Source organism: Salvelinus alpinus, chromosome 14, assembly GCF_045679555.1.
Source record: "Salvelinus alpinus chromosome 14, SLU_Salpinus.1, whole genome shotgun sequence".
Classification (NCBI taxonomy): domain Eukaryota; kingdom Metazoa; phylum Chordata; class Actinopteri; order Salmoniformes; family Salmonidae; genus Salvelinus; species Salvelinus alpinus.
In genome coordinates, this window is record NC_092099.1 from 17,688,037 (window position 1) to 17,704,342 (window position 16,306).

A 16,306-nucleotide genomic window follows, 5' to 3' on the forward strand; every position below is an offset into this window, starting at 1 on the left:
TTTATGGACCGTGTAATGTAATGTTAGTTTATTGAACGTGTAATGTAATGTTAGTTTATGGACCGTGTAATGTTAGTTTATGGACCGTGTAATGTTAGTTTATGGACCGTGTAATGTAATGTTAGTTTATGGACCGTGTAATGTAATGTTAGTTTATGGACCGTGTAATGTTAGTTTATTGACCGTGTAATGTAATGTTAGTTTATGGACCGTGTAATGTAATGTTAGTTTATGGACCGTGTAATGTTATGTTAGTTTATGGACCGTGTAATGTTATGTTAGTATATGGACCGTGTAATGTTATGTTAGTTTATGGACCGTGTAATGTAATGTTAGTTTATTGAACGTGTAATGTAATGTTAGTTTATGGACCGTGTAATGTTAGTTTATGGACCGTGTAATGTAATGTTAGTTTATGGACCGTGTAATGTTATGTTAGTTTATGGACCGTGTAATGTAATGCTAGTTTATGGACCGTGTAATGTAATGCTAGTTTATGGACCGTGTAATGTAATGTTAGTTTATGGACCGTGTAATGTAATGTTAGTTTATGGACCGTGTAATGTAATGTTAGTTTATGGACCGTGTAATGTAATGTTAGTTTATGGACCGTGTAATGTAATGTTAGTTTATGGACCGTGTAATGTAATGTTAGTTTATGGACCGTGTAGTGTAATGTTAGTTTATGGACCGTGTAATGTTATGTTAGTTTATGGACCGTGTAATGTAATGTTAGTTTATGGACCGTGTAGTGTAATGTTAGTTTATGGACCGTGTAATGTAATGTTAGTTTATGGACCGTGTAATGTAATGTTAGTTTATGGACCGTGTAATGTAATGTTAGTTTATGGACCGTGTAATGTAATGTTAGTATATGGACCGTGTAATGTAATGTTAGTTTATGGACCGTGTAATGTAATGTTAGTTTATTGAACGTGTAATGTTAGTTTATTGAACGTGTAATGTTAGTTTATGGACCGTGTAATGTAATGTTAGTTTATTGAACGTGTAATGTAATGTTAGTTTATTGAATGTGTAATGTTAGTTTATGGACCGTGTAATGTTAGTTTATGGACCGTGTAATGTTAGTTTATTGAACGTGTAATGTTATGTTAGTTTATGGACCGTGTAATGTTAGTTTATGGACCGTGTAATGTTAGTTTATGGACCGTGTAATGTTAGTTTATTGAACGTGTAATGTTATGTTAGTTTATGGACCGTGTAATGTTAGTTTATGGACCGTGTAATGTTAGTTTATGGACCGTGTAATGTTAGTTTATGGACCGTGTAATGTTAGTTTATGGACCGTGTAATGTAATGTTAGTTTATGGACCGTGTAATGTAATGTTAGTTTATTGAACGTGTAATGTTAGTTTATGGACCGTGTAATGTAATGTTAGTTTATTGAACGTGTAATGTTAGTTTATGGACCGTGTAATGTAATGTTAGTTTATGGACCGTGTAATCTAATGTTAGTTTATTGAACGTGTAATGTTAGTTTATGGACCGTGTAATGTAATGTTAGTTTATGGACCGTGTAATGTAATGTTAGTTTATGGACCGTGTAATGTAATGTTAGTTTATTGAACGTGTAATGTTAGTTTATTGAACGTGTAATGTTAGTTTATGGACCGTGTAATGTTAGTTTATTGACAGTTTAAATTGTACACAGCCCTTCTATGGAAGCCTAGAGATGAACATTTTCTTCCAAGGCCTTTTATCTGTTAACTCCGGATGCACATTGAGTTGGGGGTCACAGACAATACAATATCCCAAGTGAACGTTGGTGTGTGTGTAATATTTTTTTTGCACGTTCCCACAATGATGTGTCATGCCTTTGTGCGTTTAGTGTTGTGGTTATGAGGGCCATATTTGTGTGGTTAAAGGTAGGAAAGTAAGGCGGGTTTGAAGGTAGAGGTTGGGATTGCATTTCCTGTGTAGAAAGTCTAATTATATCCATGTCTGATTGTGTGATGAGGAAGCTAGGACCAGACGGTGTTGAGGATGTTGTCCAGGAAGCTTCCTCTCTGTGACTCGGAGAGTGTAGAGGAGAAACAGGAGCTGGGGGGGGGGGGGGGGGGACCAGGGGAAGGGGTTGGGGCAGTGGGTTGGGGAGCTGGGGGGGGGGGGGGACAGGAAGTGGGTTGGGGAGCTGGGTTGGGGGTGGGACAGGAGAAGCGGGGTGGGGAGCTGGGGTGGGACGGGAAGCGGGGTGGGGAGCTGGGGTGGGACAGGAGAAGTGGGGTGGGACAGGGGAAGCGGGTTGGGGAGCTGGGGGGGGGGGGGGGGGGACAGGAAGCGGGGTGGGGAGCTGGGGTGGGACAGGAGAAGTGGGGTGGGACAGGGGAAGTGGGTTGGGGAGCTGGGGGGGGGGTGGGACAGGGGAAGTGGGGTGGGGAGCTGGGGTGGGACGGGAAGCGGGGTGGGGAGCTGGGGTGGGACAGGGGAAGTGGGTTGGGGAGCTGGGGAGGGACAGAGGAAGTGGGTTGGGGGTGGGACAGGGGAAGTGGGTTGGGGGTGGGACAGAGGAAGTGGGTTGGGGAGCTGGGGTGGGACAGGGGAGGTGGGTTGGGGAGCTGGGGTGGGACAGGGGAAGTGGGTTGGGGAGCTGGGGTGGGACAGGGGAAGTGGGTTGGGGAGCTGGGGAGGGACAGAGGAAGTGGGTTGGGGGTGGGACAGGGGAAGTGGGTTGGGGGTGGGACAGAGGAAGTGGGTTGGGGAGCTGGGGTGGGACAGGGGAAGTGGGTTGGGACAGGGGAAGTGGGTTGGGGAGCTGGGGTGGGACAGGGGAAGTGGGTTGGGGAGCTGGGGAGGGACAGAGGAAGTGGGTTGGGGGTGGGACAGGGGAAGTGGGTTGGGGGGGGGACAGGAAGTGGGTTGGGGAGCTGGGTTGGGGGTGGGACGGGAAGCGGGGTGGGGAGCTGGGGTGGGACGGGAAGCGGGGTGGGGAGCTGGGGTGGGACAGGGGAAGTGGGTTGGGGAGCTGGGGAGGGACAGAGGAAGTGGGTTGGGGGTGGGACAGGGGAGGTGGGTTGGGGGTGGGACAGAGGAAGTGGGTTGGGGAGCTGGGGTGGGACAGGGGAAGTGGGTTGGGACAGGGGAAGTGGGTTGGGACAGGGGAAGTGGGTTGGGGAGCTGGGGTGGGACAGGGGAGGTGGGTTGGGGAGCTGGGGTGGGACAGGGGAAGTGGGTTGGGGAGCTGGGGGGGGGGGGGGGACAGGAAGTGGGTTGGGGAGCTGGGTTGGGGGTGGGACGGGAAGCGGGGTGGGGAGCTGGGGTGGGACGGGAAGCGGGGTGGGGAGCTGGGGTGGGACAGGGGAAGTGGGTTGGGGAGCTGGGGAGGGACAGAGGAAGTGGGTTGGGGGTGGGACAGGGGAGGTGGGTTGGGGGTGGGACAGAGGAAGTGGGTTGGGGAGCTGGGGTGGGACAGGGGAAGTGGGTTGGGACAGGGGAAGTGGGTTGGGACAGGGGAAGTGGGTTGGGGAGCTGGGGTGGGACAGGGGAGGTGGGTTGGGGAGCTGGGGTGGGACAGGGGAAGTGGGTTGGGGAGCTGGGGAGGGACAGAGGAAGTGGGTTGGGGGTGGGACAGGGGAAGTGGGTTGGGGGTGGGACAGAGGAAGTGGGTTGGGGAGCTGGGGTGGGACAGGGAAAGTGGGTTGGGACAGGGGAAGTGGGTTGGGGAGCTGGGGTGGGACAGGGGAAGTGGGTTGTGGAGCTGGGGTGGGACAGGGGGGGTGGGGTGGGGGTGGGACTGAGGAGCAGGACTGCAGCTGTGTGCCTGTGATTACTGGCAGTTAGCAGGAACTGAGAGCTGATAAACCTACAGTATTCAGTCAGGGAGGGGTTAACTAGCCCCAATGGAATGCTCTTCTTTCATGAGGAGGGGAGTGGTCTGCTCTTGGAGGAGTGCCATCCTCTCCCCTCCCCTCTAGTGTCTCTCTCTGCCTGTGCACCTCCCCTCCCAACCCGTCTGTCTTTCTCTCGCCCCGTCCGTCTCTTTCTCTCGCCCTGCCTCCTCCTGTCTCTCTCTCGCCCTGCCTCCTCCCCTCCTGTCTCTCTCTCGCCCTGCCTCCTCGCTCTGCCTCCTCCCCTCCTGTCTCTCTCCTGTCTCTCTCTTAGTAGTCTGTAAGAAGCCAGAGAGCCAGAACACAGACAGGATGTTAGCTGTGGGACTAACAACACAACACTGACTCTTTGCAGTAGCAGCACCGTCATAGTGTTCCGCTGGGCTCTCTGCAGTGACAGTCAGGGAGAATAGCCAGGAAAGTAGCTGAAACCGGCAGGGCAGACCGGCCGGTCGGTCCCAGTCCTTATCAAGAGGACTTAACCCGGAGAGAAGAAGAGTAGCTAACAGTGAGAGCAGCTAATAGGGAGAATAGCTAGCAGGATGCGTAGCTAACAGTTAGCAGGGGGAGTAGCTAACAGCTAGGAGCTCTGCAGCAAACAGCTAGCTGGGCATAAACGGACTGCATCCAGACCTTCTCAAGAAGAACTAACTATCCTACAGGAACTAACCTCCATCCCTCTCTCTGCCTGGCCGTGCCGTGTGGGCCGTGCCGTGTGTCATGTCCTGCAGGTGTTCCTGAAGGAAGAGCTGGAACACAGGCTGGAGAAGGAGAGGGAAAAGGTGCGGCGACAGGCGGGCATGGTGATCCGGGCACACATACTCAGCTATGTGGCAAGGTGAGTACTGCTGGGGAGAGGGCTGGTGGGGAGAGGGCTGGGGGACTGGGGAGAGGGACTAGGAGGGCTGAGGGAGAGTGACTAGGAGGGCTGAGGGAGAGTGACTAGGAGGGCTGGGGGAGAGTGACTAGGAGGGCTGGGGGAGAGTGACTAGGAGGGCTGGGGGAGAGTGACTAGGAGGGCTGGGGGAGAGTGACTAGGAGGGCTGGGGGAGAGTGACTAGGAGGGCTGGGGGAGAGTGACTGGGAGGGCTGGGGGAGAGTGACTGGGAAGAGGGTTGGGGGGCCTGGGGGGAGTGACTGGGGGTTGAGTGCAGGGGAGGTGGATACTGCTGGGCTAGAGGATGTGTCACTGTGTGTTTGTGTTTGATTGTTTTTGTTTATACCGAATTATTCTGTGAGGGGCGTGACAGTATTATTACCATAAATAACGTGATCTGGTATCCCAGCTATCATCCTTGTCTTTTTAGTAGGATTTAACTTTCTCTGCAGGGGTGAGTCGTACTTATACCAGTATGTCTGAAAGATCTCTATCTGTTTAATCAACCCTAAATAGACTATTGGAACTGTGTCCCAGCATTAGTTATGGAAGATGCCAGTCCAGAAACACATGATATTCAGAACCAATCAAATCTGGATATTTAAACTGTAAAGATAATGCCATTTAGAAACACATTAGCAGACAGCCCCTCAGTGTTCGTCTTCCCTCTGACGGTCCGCTGACTACCATTTAGAAACACATTAGCAGTGTTCATCTTCCCACTGACGGTCCGCTGACTACCATTTAGAAACACATTAGCAGACAGTCCCTCAGTGTTCATCTTCCCTCTGACGGTCCGCTGACTACCATTTAGAAACACATTAGCAGTGTTCATCTTCCCTCTGACGGTCCGCTGACTACCATTTAGAAACACATTAGCAGTGTTCATCTTCCCTCTGACGGTCCGCTGACTACCATTTAGAAACACATTAGCAGTGTTCATCTTCCCTCTGACGGTCCGCTGACTACCATTTAGAAACACATTAGCAGTGTTCATCTTCCCTCTGACGGTCCGCTGACTACCATTTAGAAACACATTAGCAGTGTTCATCTTCCCACTGACGGTCCGCTGACTACCATTTAGAAACACATTAGCAGTGTTCATCTTCCCACTGACGGTCCGCTGACTACCATTTAGAAACACATTAGCAGACAGCCCCTCAGTGTTCGTCTTCCCGCTGACGGTCCGCTGACTACCATTTAGAAACACATTAGCAGACAGTCCCTCAGTGTTCATCTTCCCACTGACGGTCCGCTGACTACCATTTAGAAACACATTAGCAGTGTTCATCTTCCCGCTGACGGTCCGCTGACTACCATTTAGAAAAACCATTAGCAGACAGTCACCACACGTGTTCATCCTATAGTACTCGACCATGTTATTTTGTAGAGTTGATCTAGTTATTGTTTGAACAAATGGCATCTATACCTGACCTGATTGATTACTTGATGAGATGACTACACAGTATTTTGAGTTCCAGACAGATGAGGAACATTCTGCCCTGACAGAGACAGAGACACAGCATAAATCAGAGACATTCTGCCCTGTGAGAGACACAGCATAAATCAGAGAGACATTCTGTCCTGTGAGAGACACAGCATAAATCAGAGAGACATTCTGTCCTGTGAGAGACAGAGACACAGCATAAATCAGAGAGACATTCTGCCCTGTGAGAGACAGAGACACAGCATAAATCAGAGACATTCTGCCCTGTGAGAGACACAGTATAAATCAGAGAGACATTCTGTCCTGTGAGAGACACAGCATAAATCAGAGACATTCTGCCCTGTGAGAGACAGAGACACAGCATAAATCAGAGAGACATTCTGCCCTGTGAGAGACAGAGACGGAGCATAAATCAGAGAGACATTCTGCCCTGTGAGAGAGACAGAGCATAAATCAGAGAGACATTCTGCCCTGTGAGAGACAGAGCATAAATCAGAGAGACATTCTGCCCTGTAAGAGACAGAGACGGAGCATAAATCAGAGAGACATTCTGCCCTGTGAGAGACACAGCATAAATCAGAGACATTCTGCCCTGTGAGAGACAGAGACACAGCATAAATCAGAGAGACATTCTGCCCTGTGAGAGACAGAGCATAAATCAGAGAGACATTCTGCCCTGTAAGAGACAGAGACGGAGCATAAATCAGAGAGACATTCTGCCCTGTGAGAGACACAGCATAAATCAGAGACATTCTGCCCTGTGAGAGACAGAGACACAGCATAAATCAGAGAGACATTCTGCCCTGTGAGAGACAGAGACGGAGCATAAATCAGAGAGACATTCTGCCCTGTGAGAGAGACAGAGCATAAATCAGAGAGACATTCTGCCCTGTGAGAGACAGAGCATAAATCAGAGAGACATTCTGCCCTGTGAGAGACAGAGCATAAATCAGAGAGACATTCTGCCCTGTAAGAGACAGAGACGGAGCATAAATCAGAGAGACATTCTGCCCTGTGAGAGACAGAGCATAAATCAGAGAGACATTCTGCCCTGTGAGAGACAAGAGACACAGCATAAATCAGAGAGACATTCTGCCCTGTGAGAGACAAGAGACACAGCATAAATCAGAGACATTCTGCCCTGTAAGAGACACAGCATAAATCAGAGAGACATTCTGCCCTGTGAGAGACAGAGACGGAGCATAAATCAGAGAGACATTCTGCCCTGTGAGAGACAGAGACGGAGCATAAATCAGAGAGACATTCTGCCCTGTGAGAGAGACAGAGCATAAATCAGAGAGCCATTCTGCCCTGTGAGAGACACAGCATAAATCAGAGAGACATTCTGCCCTGTGAGAGAGACAGAGCATAAATCAGAGAGCGTGTTCAGGCGTCTAGACAGACCCCCTCCCACCCCCCACCACGTCAGCTCCCCGGGCCAGATGTGTAAATTAGCCCTCCATGGAACGTGATGAAGTCCCCTCTCCCCTTTTACGTAGTGGGCAAGGTCACCCAGTCCCCAGATGGTTGGGAGAGAGGTCTCCGTGGGGCTTTGGCGGCCTGGGTCAGGGTGGAGGTTCTGGGCAGAGATGCAGGGCCTGGTGGGTGGTCCAGGAGATAGTGTTTGAAAGGTGGACAGCCAGTGACTTGTGTTGTCCTCTCTCTTGTAGGAAGCGCTGTAGGAGATAGTGAATGACAGTAGGTCTTGTCCTTGTCCCCGCATTGTGTTGTCCCCTCCTGTAGGAAGCGCTGTAGGAGACAGTGAATGACAGTATGTCTTGTCCTTGTCCCTGCATTGTGTTGTCCCCTCCTGTAGGAAGTGCTGTTGGAGACATTGACTGACAGTGTCTTGTGTCCTTGTTCCTGCATTGTGTTGTCCCCTCCTGTAGGAAGCGCTGTAGGAGACAGTGACTGACAGTATGTCTTGTGTCCTTGTCCCCACATTGTGTTGTCACCTCCTGTAGGAAGCGCTATAAGAGGGTGCTGGTCAGCACCGTCACTATCCAGAAGAACTACAGGGCTCACTTCTGGAGACGCGTGTTCCTTCGTCTCCGCACCGCCGCTGTCATTCTACAGAAACACCAGCGTGGTCGGCTGGCCCGAGGCCTCTATCGCCACCTCTCTGAGGAGAAGAAGAGGAGGGAGGAGGAGGAGGAGAGAAGGCAGGTAGAGGGGGAGAGGAGGAGGCTGGAGGAAGAAAAGAGACGAGAGGAGGAGGAGACACGGAGGGTGTTGGAGCTGGAGGAGTTGAGGAGGAGGAAGGAGGAGGAGACACGGAGGGTGTTGGAGGAGTTGAGGAGGAAGGAGGAGGAGGAGACACAGAGGGTGTTGGAGATGGAGGAGTTGAGGAGGAAGGATGAGAGACGGAGAGTGTTGGAGCTGGAGGAGGTGAGGAGGAAGGAGGAGGAGAAACTGAGACTACGAAAGGAGCAGGAAGCAGCGAAGAGAAAGGAGGAGGAGCTTTGCAACGGACAGCAAGGAGAAGACGAGGAGAACGCTACAGCCAACAACAGGTACACCTGTAGCAGTGTGCCGGCTGTCATTCCAGTCTGTCTACAGCAAACTGTCTTTACTCAGTCTTCTAATCATTTTCCTCTTCTTCTCTCCACTTAGGAACTCCCTGGGGATGGATTCTCCTGCTCCCCGTAAGGAGGTGTCCCTGTCCTACTCCCTGCCCCCCCACACCTCCGAGGAGGAGTCCCGTCAGATGGAGGAGATCCTTCGGCTGGAGAAGGAGATTGAGCGTCTGCAGTGCCAGAAGGAGGACGGGGTGTCCATGTTAGGGGACGGCCTGGGAGGGAGCAGGGAGGAGCTCCGGCAGAGGAGGGACGCAGAGATCTACCGGCTGGAGAAGGAGGCGTCTCGCGTGGCCACAGAGTTCCTGGAGCTCCTGGACTTTGGGGGTCTGGAACAGAGTTTGTCCAGCGAGGAGAACCTCCACGACCCCTCAGAGAGCACCGCTCCCCTGGCCCGGGCCGAGGAGGAGGTGGAGGAGGAGGAGGTGGACGAGGGCTTCCATGCTGAGGAGGAGTGTCCCGGTAGCGGTATCCTCCTGCCTGACTTCCATCTCCCCGCGGAGGTTCCTCTGGACCAGGAGGTCTTCTCCACTCTCCCTCCTTCTCCTCCGGCCTTCGCTGAGAGGCTGGTAGCACAGGCCCTCTCACAGGCCCCATGTTGCCCCCCTGTTTACTACCCCCTCACCTCTATTGTCCCTACACACCACCCTGCTCCTCCTCTCCCTGCCCTCACCAACGGAGGTGGTAAGGCTCTCTGTCACCAACCCACCAGGAGAATAGAGGTGGCTCCAGAGACCAACAGTGTGCCCAGAAGAGTGGACGTGGTACCCGACAGACCCTGCGCCAGGGTCGATGTTATGCCAACTAGAGTGGACGTGGTACCCGACAGACCCTGCGCCAGGGTCGATGTTATGCCAACTACAGTGGACGTGGTACTCGACAGACCCTGCGCCAGGGTCGATGTTATGCCAACTAGAGTGGACGTGGTACCCGACAGATTCCCAGAGGCTGTGCCAGTCAGGAGAGTACAGCGAGTGCCCACTGTGCCTGTCCCAGGGGCCAGGGAGGTCAGAGAGGAGGTGTCATTCAGCATCCTACCAGACACAGAGTCAGACTGTGACCAGGAGGAGTTTGAGGAGGTGCAGGGAAGTACAGGCTCGGGAGACGGAGCCAGTATCACGGACGGACACGCTACTGATGAAGTGCTGAGGAAATCGTCCTGTACTCAGAACAGCCTGGACTCCTTCAGAGGCAGCTCAGACTCTGTGAGTAGCATGTTTACAAACCTGTACTACATTTATATGTTATTAACTACACACTACTTTACCAACTACACACTACTGTGCCACCTACAGTTGAAGTCGGAAGTTTACATACACCTTAGCCACATTTAAACTCAGATTTTCACAATTCCTGACATTTAATCCCAGTAAAAATTCCTTGTTTTAGGTCAGTTAGGATTACCACTTTATTTTAAGAATGTGAAATGTCAGAATAATAGTAGAGAGAATGATTTATTTCAGCTTTTATTTCTTTCATTACATTCCCAGTGGATCAGAAGTTTACATACATTCAATTAGTATTTGGTAGCATTGCCTTTAAATTGTTTAACTTGGGTCAAACGTTTCAGGGAGCCTTCCACAAGCTTCCCACAATAAGTTGGGTGAATTTTGGCCCATTCCTCCTGACAGAGCTGGTGTAACTGAGTCAGGTTTGTAGGCCTCCTTACTTGCACACGCTTTTTCAGTTCTGCCCACAAATTTTCTATGGGATTGAGGTCAGGGCTTTGTGATGGCCACTCCAATACCTTGACTGTGTTGACCTTAAGCCATTTTGCCACAACTTTGGAAGTATGCTTGGGGTCATTGTCCATTTGGAAGACCCATTTGTGACCAAGCTTTAACTTCCTGACTGATGTCTTGAGATGTTGCTTCAATATTTCCACATAATTTTCCTACCTCATGATGCCATCTATTTTGTGAAGTGCACCAGTCCCTCCTGCAGCAAAGCAGCCCCACAACATGATGCTGCCACCCCCGGGCTTCATGGTTGGGATGGTGTTCTTTGGCTTGCAAGCCTCCCCCTTTTCCTCCAAACATAACGATTGGCATTATGGCCAAACAGTTCTATTTTTGTTTCATCAGACCAGAGGACATTTCTCCAAAAACTACAATCTTTGTCCCCATGTGAAGTTGGAAACTGTAGTCTGGCTTTTTTTATGGCGGTTTTGGAGCAGTGGCTTCTTCCTTGCTGAGCGGCCTTTCAGGTTATGTCGATATAGGACTAGTTTTACTGTGGATATAGATACTTTTGTACCGGTGTCCTCCAGCATCTTCACAGCTGTTGTTCTGGGATTGATTTGCACTTTTTGCACCAAAGTACGTTCATCTCTAGGAGACAGAACGCGTCTCCTTCCTGAGCGGTATGATGGCTGCGTGGTCCCATGGTGTTTATACTTGCGTACTATTGTTTGTACAGATGAACGTGGTACCTTCAGGCATTTGGAAATTCCTCCCAAGGATGAACCAGACTTGTGGAGGTCTACAATTTTTTTTCTGAGTTCTTGGCTGATTTCTTTTGATTTTCCCATGATGTCAAGCAAAGAGGCACTGAGTTTGAAGGTAGACCTTGAAATACATCCACAGGTACACCTCCAATTGACTCAGATTATGTCAATTAGCCTATCAGAAGCTTCTAAAGCCATGACATAATTTTCTGGAATTTTCCAAGCTGTTTAAAGGCACAGTCAACTTAGTGTATGTAAACTTCTGACCCACTGGAATTGTGATACAGTGAAATAATCTGTCTGTAAACAATTGTTGGAAAAATGACTTGTGTCATGCACAAAGTAGATGCGGTGGCCCTCTGCGCGGTGGCCCTCTGCGCGCTGGCCCTCTGCGCGGTGGCCCTCTGCGCGGTGGCCCTCTGCGCGGTGGCCCTCTGCGCGGTGGCCCTCTGCGCGCTGGTCCTCTGCGCGGTGGCCCTCTGCGCGGTGGCCCTCTGCGCGGTGGTCCTCTGCGCGCTGGTCCTCTGCGCGCTGGTCCTCTGCGCGGTGGCCCTCTGCGCGGTGGCCCTCTGCGCGGTGGCCCTCTGCGCGGTGGCCCTCTGCGCGGTGGCCCTCTGCGCGGTGGCCCTCTGCGCGCTGGTCCTCTGCGCGCTGGTCCTCTGCGCGCTGGTCCTCTGCGCGCTGGTCCTCTGCGCGCTGGTCCTCTGCGCGCTGGTCCTCTGCGCGCTGGTCCTCTGCGCGGTGGCCCTCTGCGCGGTGGCCCTCTGCGCGGTGGCCCTCTGCGCGGTGGCCCTCTGCGCGGTGGCCCTCTGCGCGGTGGTCCTCTGCGCGCTGGTCCTCTGCGCGCTGGTCCTCTGCGCGGTGGTCCTCTGCACGGTGGTCCTCTGCACGGTGGTGGCTCAGTTGGTTGAGCATGGTGCTTCCTACACCTGAATACTGGGCTCTGAGCGTCTGCTAAATGGCTATGTAATAATGAATCTCTGTGTGTCGTCTCAGTTTATAGACAGTGACACAAGCAACGATGGCTATGTGGACACAGACGAGGAGGTGTCCAATGGGAGGGTGAATCTTCTGAACGGCTCTGGGCCTCCATACTTCCACAGCTACCTCTACATGAAGGGTGAGTACTGAGTAACCTCGTCCACAGGCTTGAATTGCAGGCGCATAGAGCCTGAGGGGGTGTGGTTAAAATAGAGGCGGGAGAGTGAGAAAGACGGCTGTATTAGATTGGACTTTGGAAAATCACCAATCAGAAGAAATGTTCTGTGTCAAATCAAGTTTATTTTATATAGCCCTTCGTACATCAGCTGATATCTCAAAGTGCTGTACAGAAACCCAGCCTAAAACCCCAAACAGCAAGCAATGCAGGTGTAGAAGCACGGTGGCTAGGAAAAACTCCCTAGAAAGGCCAAAACCTAGGAAGAAACCTAGAGAGGAACCAGGCTATGAGGGTCTCTATGTAACTCCATGTTATTTTTGGAGAGCCCAGTTGATTCTAAGTTAGGACATATAAAGTTTATATGTGAAAACAATTTCTTAGAGTCATACTTTCCGATTTCCCGAACTCGAAATCCACAAAGAGGGGGAGGTGCTAGATGGTGATGGACTGATGGATCGGCCAGTTAAAACCAACAGCTGTTTTCGCTGCTCCTGCCATATTGCCATTCAAGTCCCATTGTTCTGAGGCGCTCTGAAACCAGACGTTTGGACAGAGAGACAGTCAGCTGGTGGACCACTGGCCAACAGGCATGTAGAGGGTTTCATGTTGCACTGAAGACACTGTTGTAGTGTTGTGGTCCTCTGGCTGGCTGGTAGACCACTAGAGACCAGTAAGTCCTCTGGCTAGCTGGTACACCACCAGAGACCAGTAAGTCCTCTGGCTGGCTGGCTGATACACCACCAGAGACCAGTAAGTCCTCTGGCTGGCTGGTACACCACTAGAGACCAGTAAGTCCTCTGGCTAGCTGGTACACCACTAGAGACCAGTAAGTCCTCTGGCTGGCTGGCTGGCTGGTACACCACCAGAGACCAGTAAGTCCTCTGGCTGGCGGGTACACCACCAGAGACCAGTAAGTCCTCTGGCTGGCGGGTACACCACCAGAGACCAGTAAGTCCTCTGGCTGGCGGGTACACCACCAGAGACCAGTAAGTCCTCTGGCTGGCGGGTACACCACCAGAGACCAGTAAGTCCTCTGGCTGGCTGGTACACCACCAGAGACCAGTAAGTCCTCTGGCTGGCGGGTACACCACCAGAGACCAGTAAGTCCTCTGGCTGGCGGGTACACCACCAGAGACCAGTAAGTCCTCTGGCTGGCGGGTACACCACCAGAGACCAGTAAGTCCTCTGGCTGGCTGGTACACCACCAGAGACCAGTAAGTCCTCTGGCTGGCTGGTACACCACCAGAGACCAGTAAGTCCTCTGGCTGGCTGGTACACCACCAGAGACCAGTAAGTCCTCTGGCTGGCTGGTACACCACCAGAGACCAGTAAGTCCTCTGGCTGGCTGGTACACCACCAGAGACCAGTAAGTCCTCTGGCTGGCTGGTACACCACCAGAGACCAGTAAGTCCTCTGGCTGGCTGGTACACCACCAGAGACCAGTAAGTCCTCTGGCTGGCTGGTACACCACCAGAGACCAGTAAGTCCTCTGGCTGGCTGGTACACCACCAGAGACCAGTAAGTCCTCTGGCTGGCTGGTACACCACCAGAGACCAGTAAGTCCTCTGGCTGGCTGGTACACCACCAGAGACCAGTAAGTCCTCTGGCTGGCTGGTACACCACCAGAGACCAGTAAGTCCTCTGGCTGGCTGGTACACCACCAGAGACCAGCAAAGACTGCAACATTTCTTGTCACTAATCGTCATTGTCTGTCTTCCTCTCCACGGCTCTCTGTAAACTAGTGTAATGACTGCTGTTGTCAAAAAGGGATTTCTAAATACGTTAGTTGGTTCATAACCCCCCCCCCCCCCCCCCCCCTGTTCTCCAGGTGGACTGATGATCCCGTGGCGACGGAGGTGGTGTGTATTGAAGGACGACACCTTCATGTGGTTCAGGGCGAAGCAGGACAGTCTGAAGAGTGGCTGGCTGTATAAGAAGGGAGGCGGCATGTCCACTCTGTCCAGAAGGAACTGGAAGCAGCGTTGGTTCGTCCTGAGAGACGATAAACTCATGTACTTTGAGAGCGACAGCGAGGAGAAACTGAAGGGGACCGTGGACATCCGCTCCGCCAAGTAAGAATCTGCTCCCATATCTGATGAAACAGGCCTCCAAGGCCTCATTCACACAGGCAGACAGATTCTGATCTTTTTTTCCCCACTACTAATTGGTATTTTGACAAAATCACATCAGTTCCTTTTTCAGCTGGTCTAATTGGTCAAAAGAACAATTAGTGAAAAGATCAGAATTGGGCTGCCTGTGTAAACACAGCCATGTTCTTTCCAGTAACAGTTTCTCTTCTCGTGATTTTACTTTTTAGAACTCTGGCAAAAATGTATTTTATACATTACTAGATTAATACATTACTAGATTAATACATTACTAGCGGAATACGTTACTAGATTAATTCGTTACTAGATTAATACATTATTAGCGGAATACGTTACTAGATTAATTCATTACTAGATTAATTCATTATTAGCTAAATACGTTATTAGCGGAATACATTACTAGATTAATACGTTATTAGCGGAATACGTTACTAGATTAATTCGTTACTAGATTAATACATTATTAGCGGAATACGTTACTAGATTAATTCGTTACTAGATTAATACATTATTAGCGGAATACGTTACTAGATTAATTCATTACTAGATTAATTCATTATTAGCTAAATACGTTATTAGCGGAATACATTACTAGATTAATACGTTATTAGCGGAATACGTTACTAGATTAATTCGTTACTAGATTAATACATTATTAGCTAAATACATTACTAGATTAATACATTACTAGATTAATACATTACTAGATTAATACATTACTAGGATAGGATAAAGTAATCCTTCTCACCCCCCCCCCCCCCTTAAAAGATTTAGATGCACTATTGTAAAGTGGCTGTTCCACTGGATGTCATAAGGTGAATGCACCAATTTGTAAGTCGCTCTGGATAAGAGCGTCTGCTAAATGACTTAAATGTAAATGTAAATGTAGATTAATACATTACTAGACTAATACATTACTAGATTAATTCATTACTAGATTAATTCATTACTAGACTAATACATTACTAGATTAATACATTACTAGATTAATACATTACTAGATTAATACATTACTAGCTGAATTGGTGTCCTATCCTGCTGTCTACAGGGACATAGTGGATAACCTGTCTCTAACCTGTGGTGTCCTATCCTGCTGTCTACAGGGACATAGTGGATAACCTGTCTCTAACCTGTGGTGTCCTATCCTGCTGTCTACAGGGACATAGTGGATAACCTGTCTCTAACCTGTGGTGTCCTATCCTGCTGTCTACAGGGACATAGTAGATAACCTGTCTCTAACCTGTTGTGTCCTATCCTGCTGTCTACAGGGACATAGTGGATAACCTGTCTCTAACCTGTGGTGTCCTATCCTGCTGTCTACAGGGACATAGTAGATAACCTGTCTCTAACCTGTGGGGTCCTATCCTGTTGTCTACAGGGACATAGTGGATAACCTGTCTCTAACCTGTGGTGTCCTATCCTGCTGTCTACAGGGACATAGTGGATAACCTGTCTCTAACCTGTGGTGTCCTATCCTGCTGTCTACAGGGACATAGTGGATAACCTGTCTCTAACCTGTGGTGTCCTATCCTGTTGTCTACAGGGACATAGTGGATAACCTGTCTCTAACCTGTGGTGTCCTATCCTGCTGTCTACAGGGACATAGTGGATAACCTGTCTCTAACCTGTGGTGTCCTATCCTGCTGTCTACAGGGACATAGTGGATAACCTGTCTCTAACCTGTGGTGTCCTATCCTGCTGTCTACAGGGACATAGTAGATAACCTGTCTCTAACCTGTGGTATCCTATCCTGCTGTCTACAGGGACATAGTAGATAACCTGTCTCTAACCTGTGGTGTCCTATCCTGCTGTCTACAGGGACATAGTGGATAACCTGTCTCTAACCTG

At 50.3% G+C, this 16,306-nt stretch overlaps 1 protein-coding gene across 2 annotated transcripts in view; it reads left to right on the plus strand.

The window, feature by feature from the left end:
- The window catches only part of LOC139538537 (unconventional myosin-X-like), a 192,071-nt gene that overhangs the window by 134,419 nt on the left and 41,346 nt on the right, over positions 1 to 16,306 (plus strand). For both annotated transcript variants that reach the window (XR_011667754.1, XM_071340690.1), the window contains exons 21-25: positions 4,577 to 4,683; positions 8,134 to 8,682; positions 8,783 to 9,950; positions 12,188 to 12,311; positions 14,179 to 14,422. Coding sequence is in view for 1 of the 2 variants with exons in the window: in XM_071340690.1 (XP_071196791.1) it covers positions 4,577 to 4,683; positions 8,134 to 8,682; positions 8,783 to 9,950; positions 12,188 to 12,311; positions 14,179 to 14,422 (2,192 nt within the window). In the remaining variant the exon portion in view is untranslated. The remainder of the gene's footprint in view (positions 1 to 4,576; positions 4,684 to 8,133; positions 8,683 to 8,782; positions 9,951 to 12,187; positions 12,312 to 14,178; positions 14,423 to 16,306) is intronic.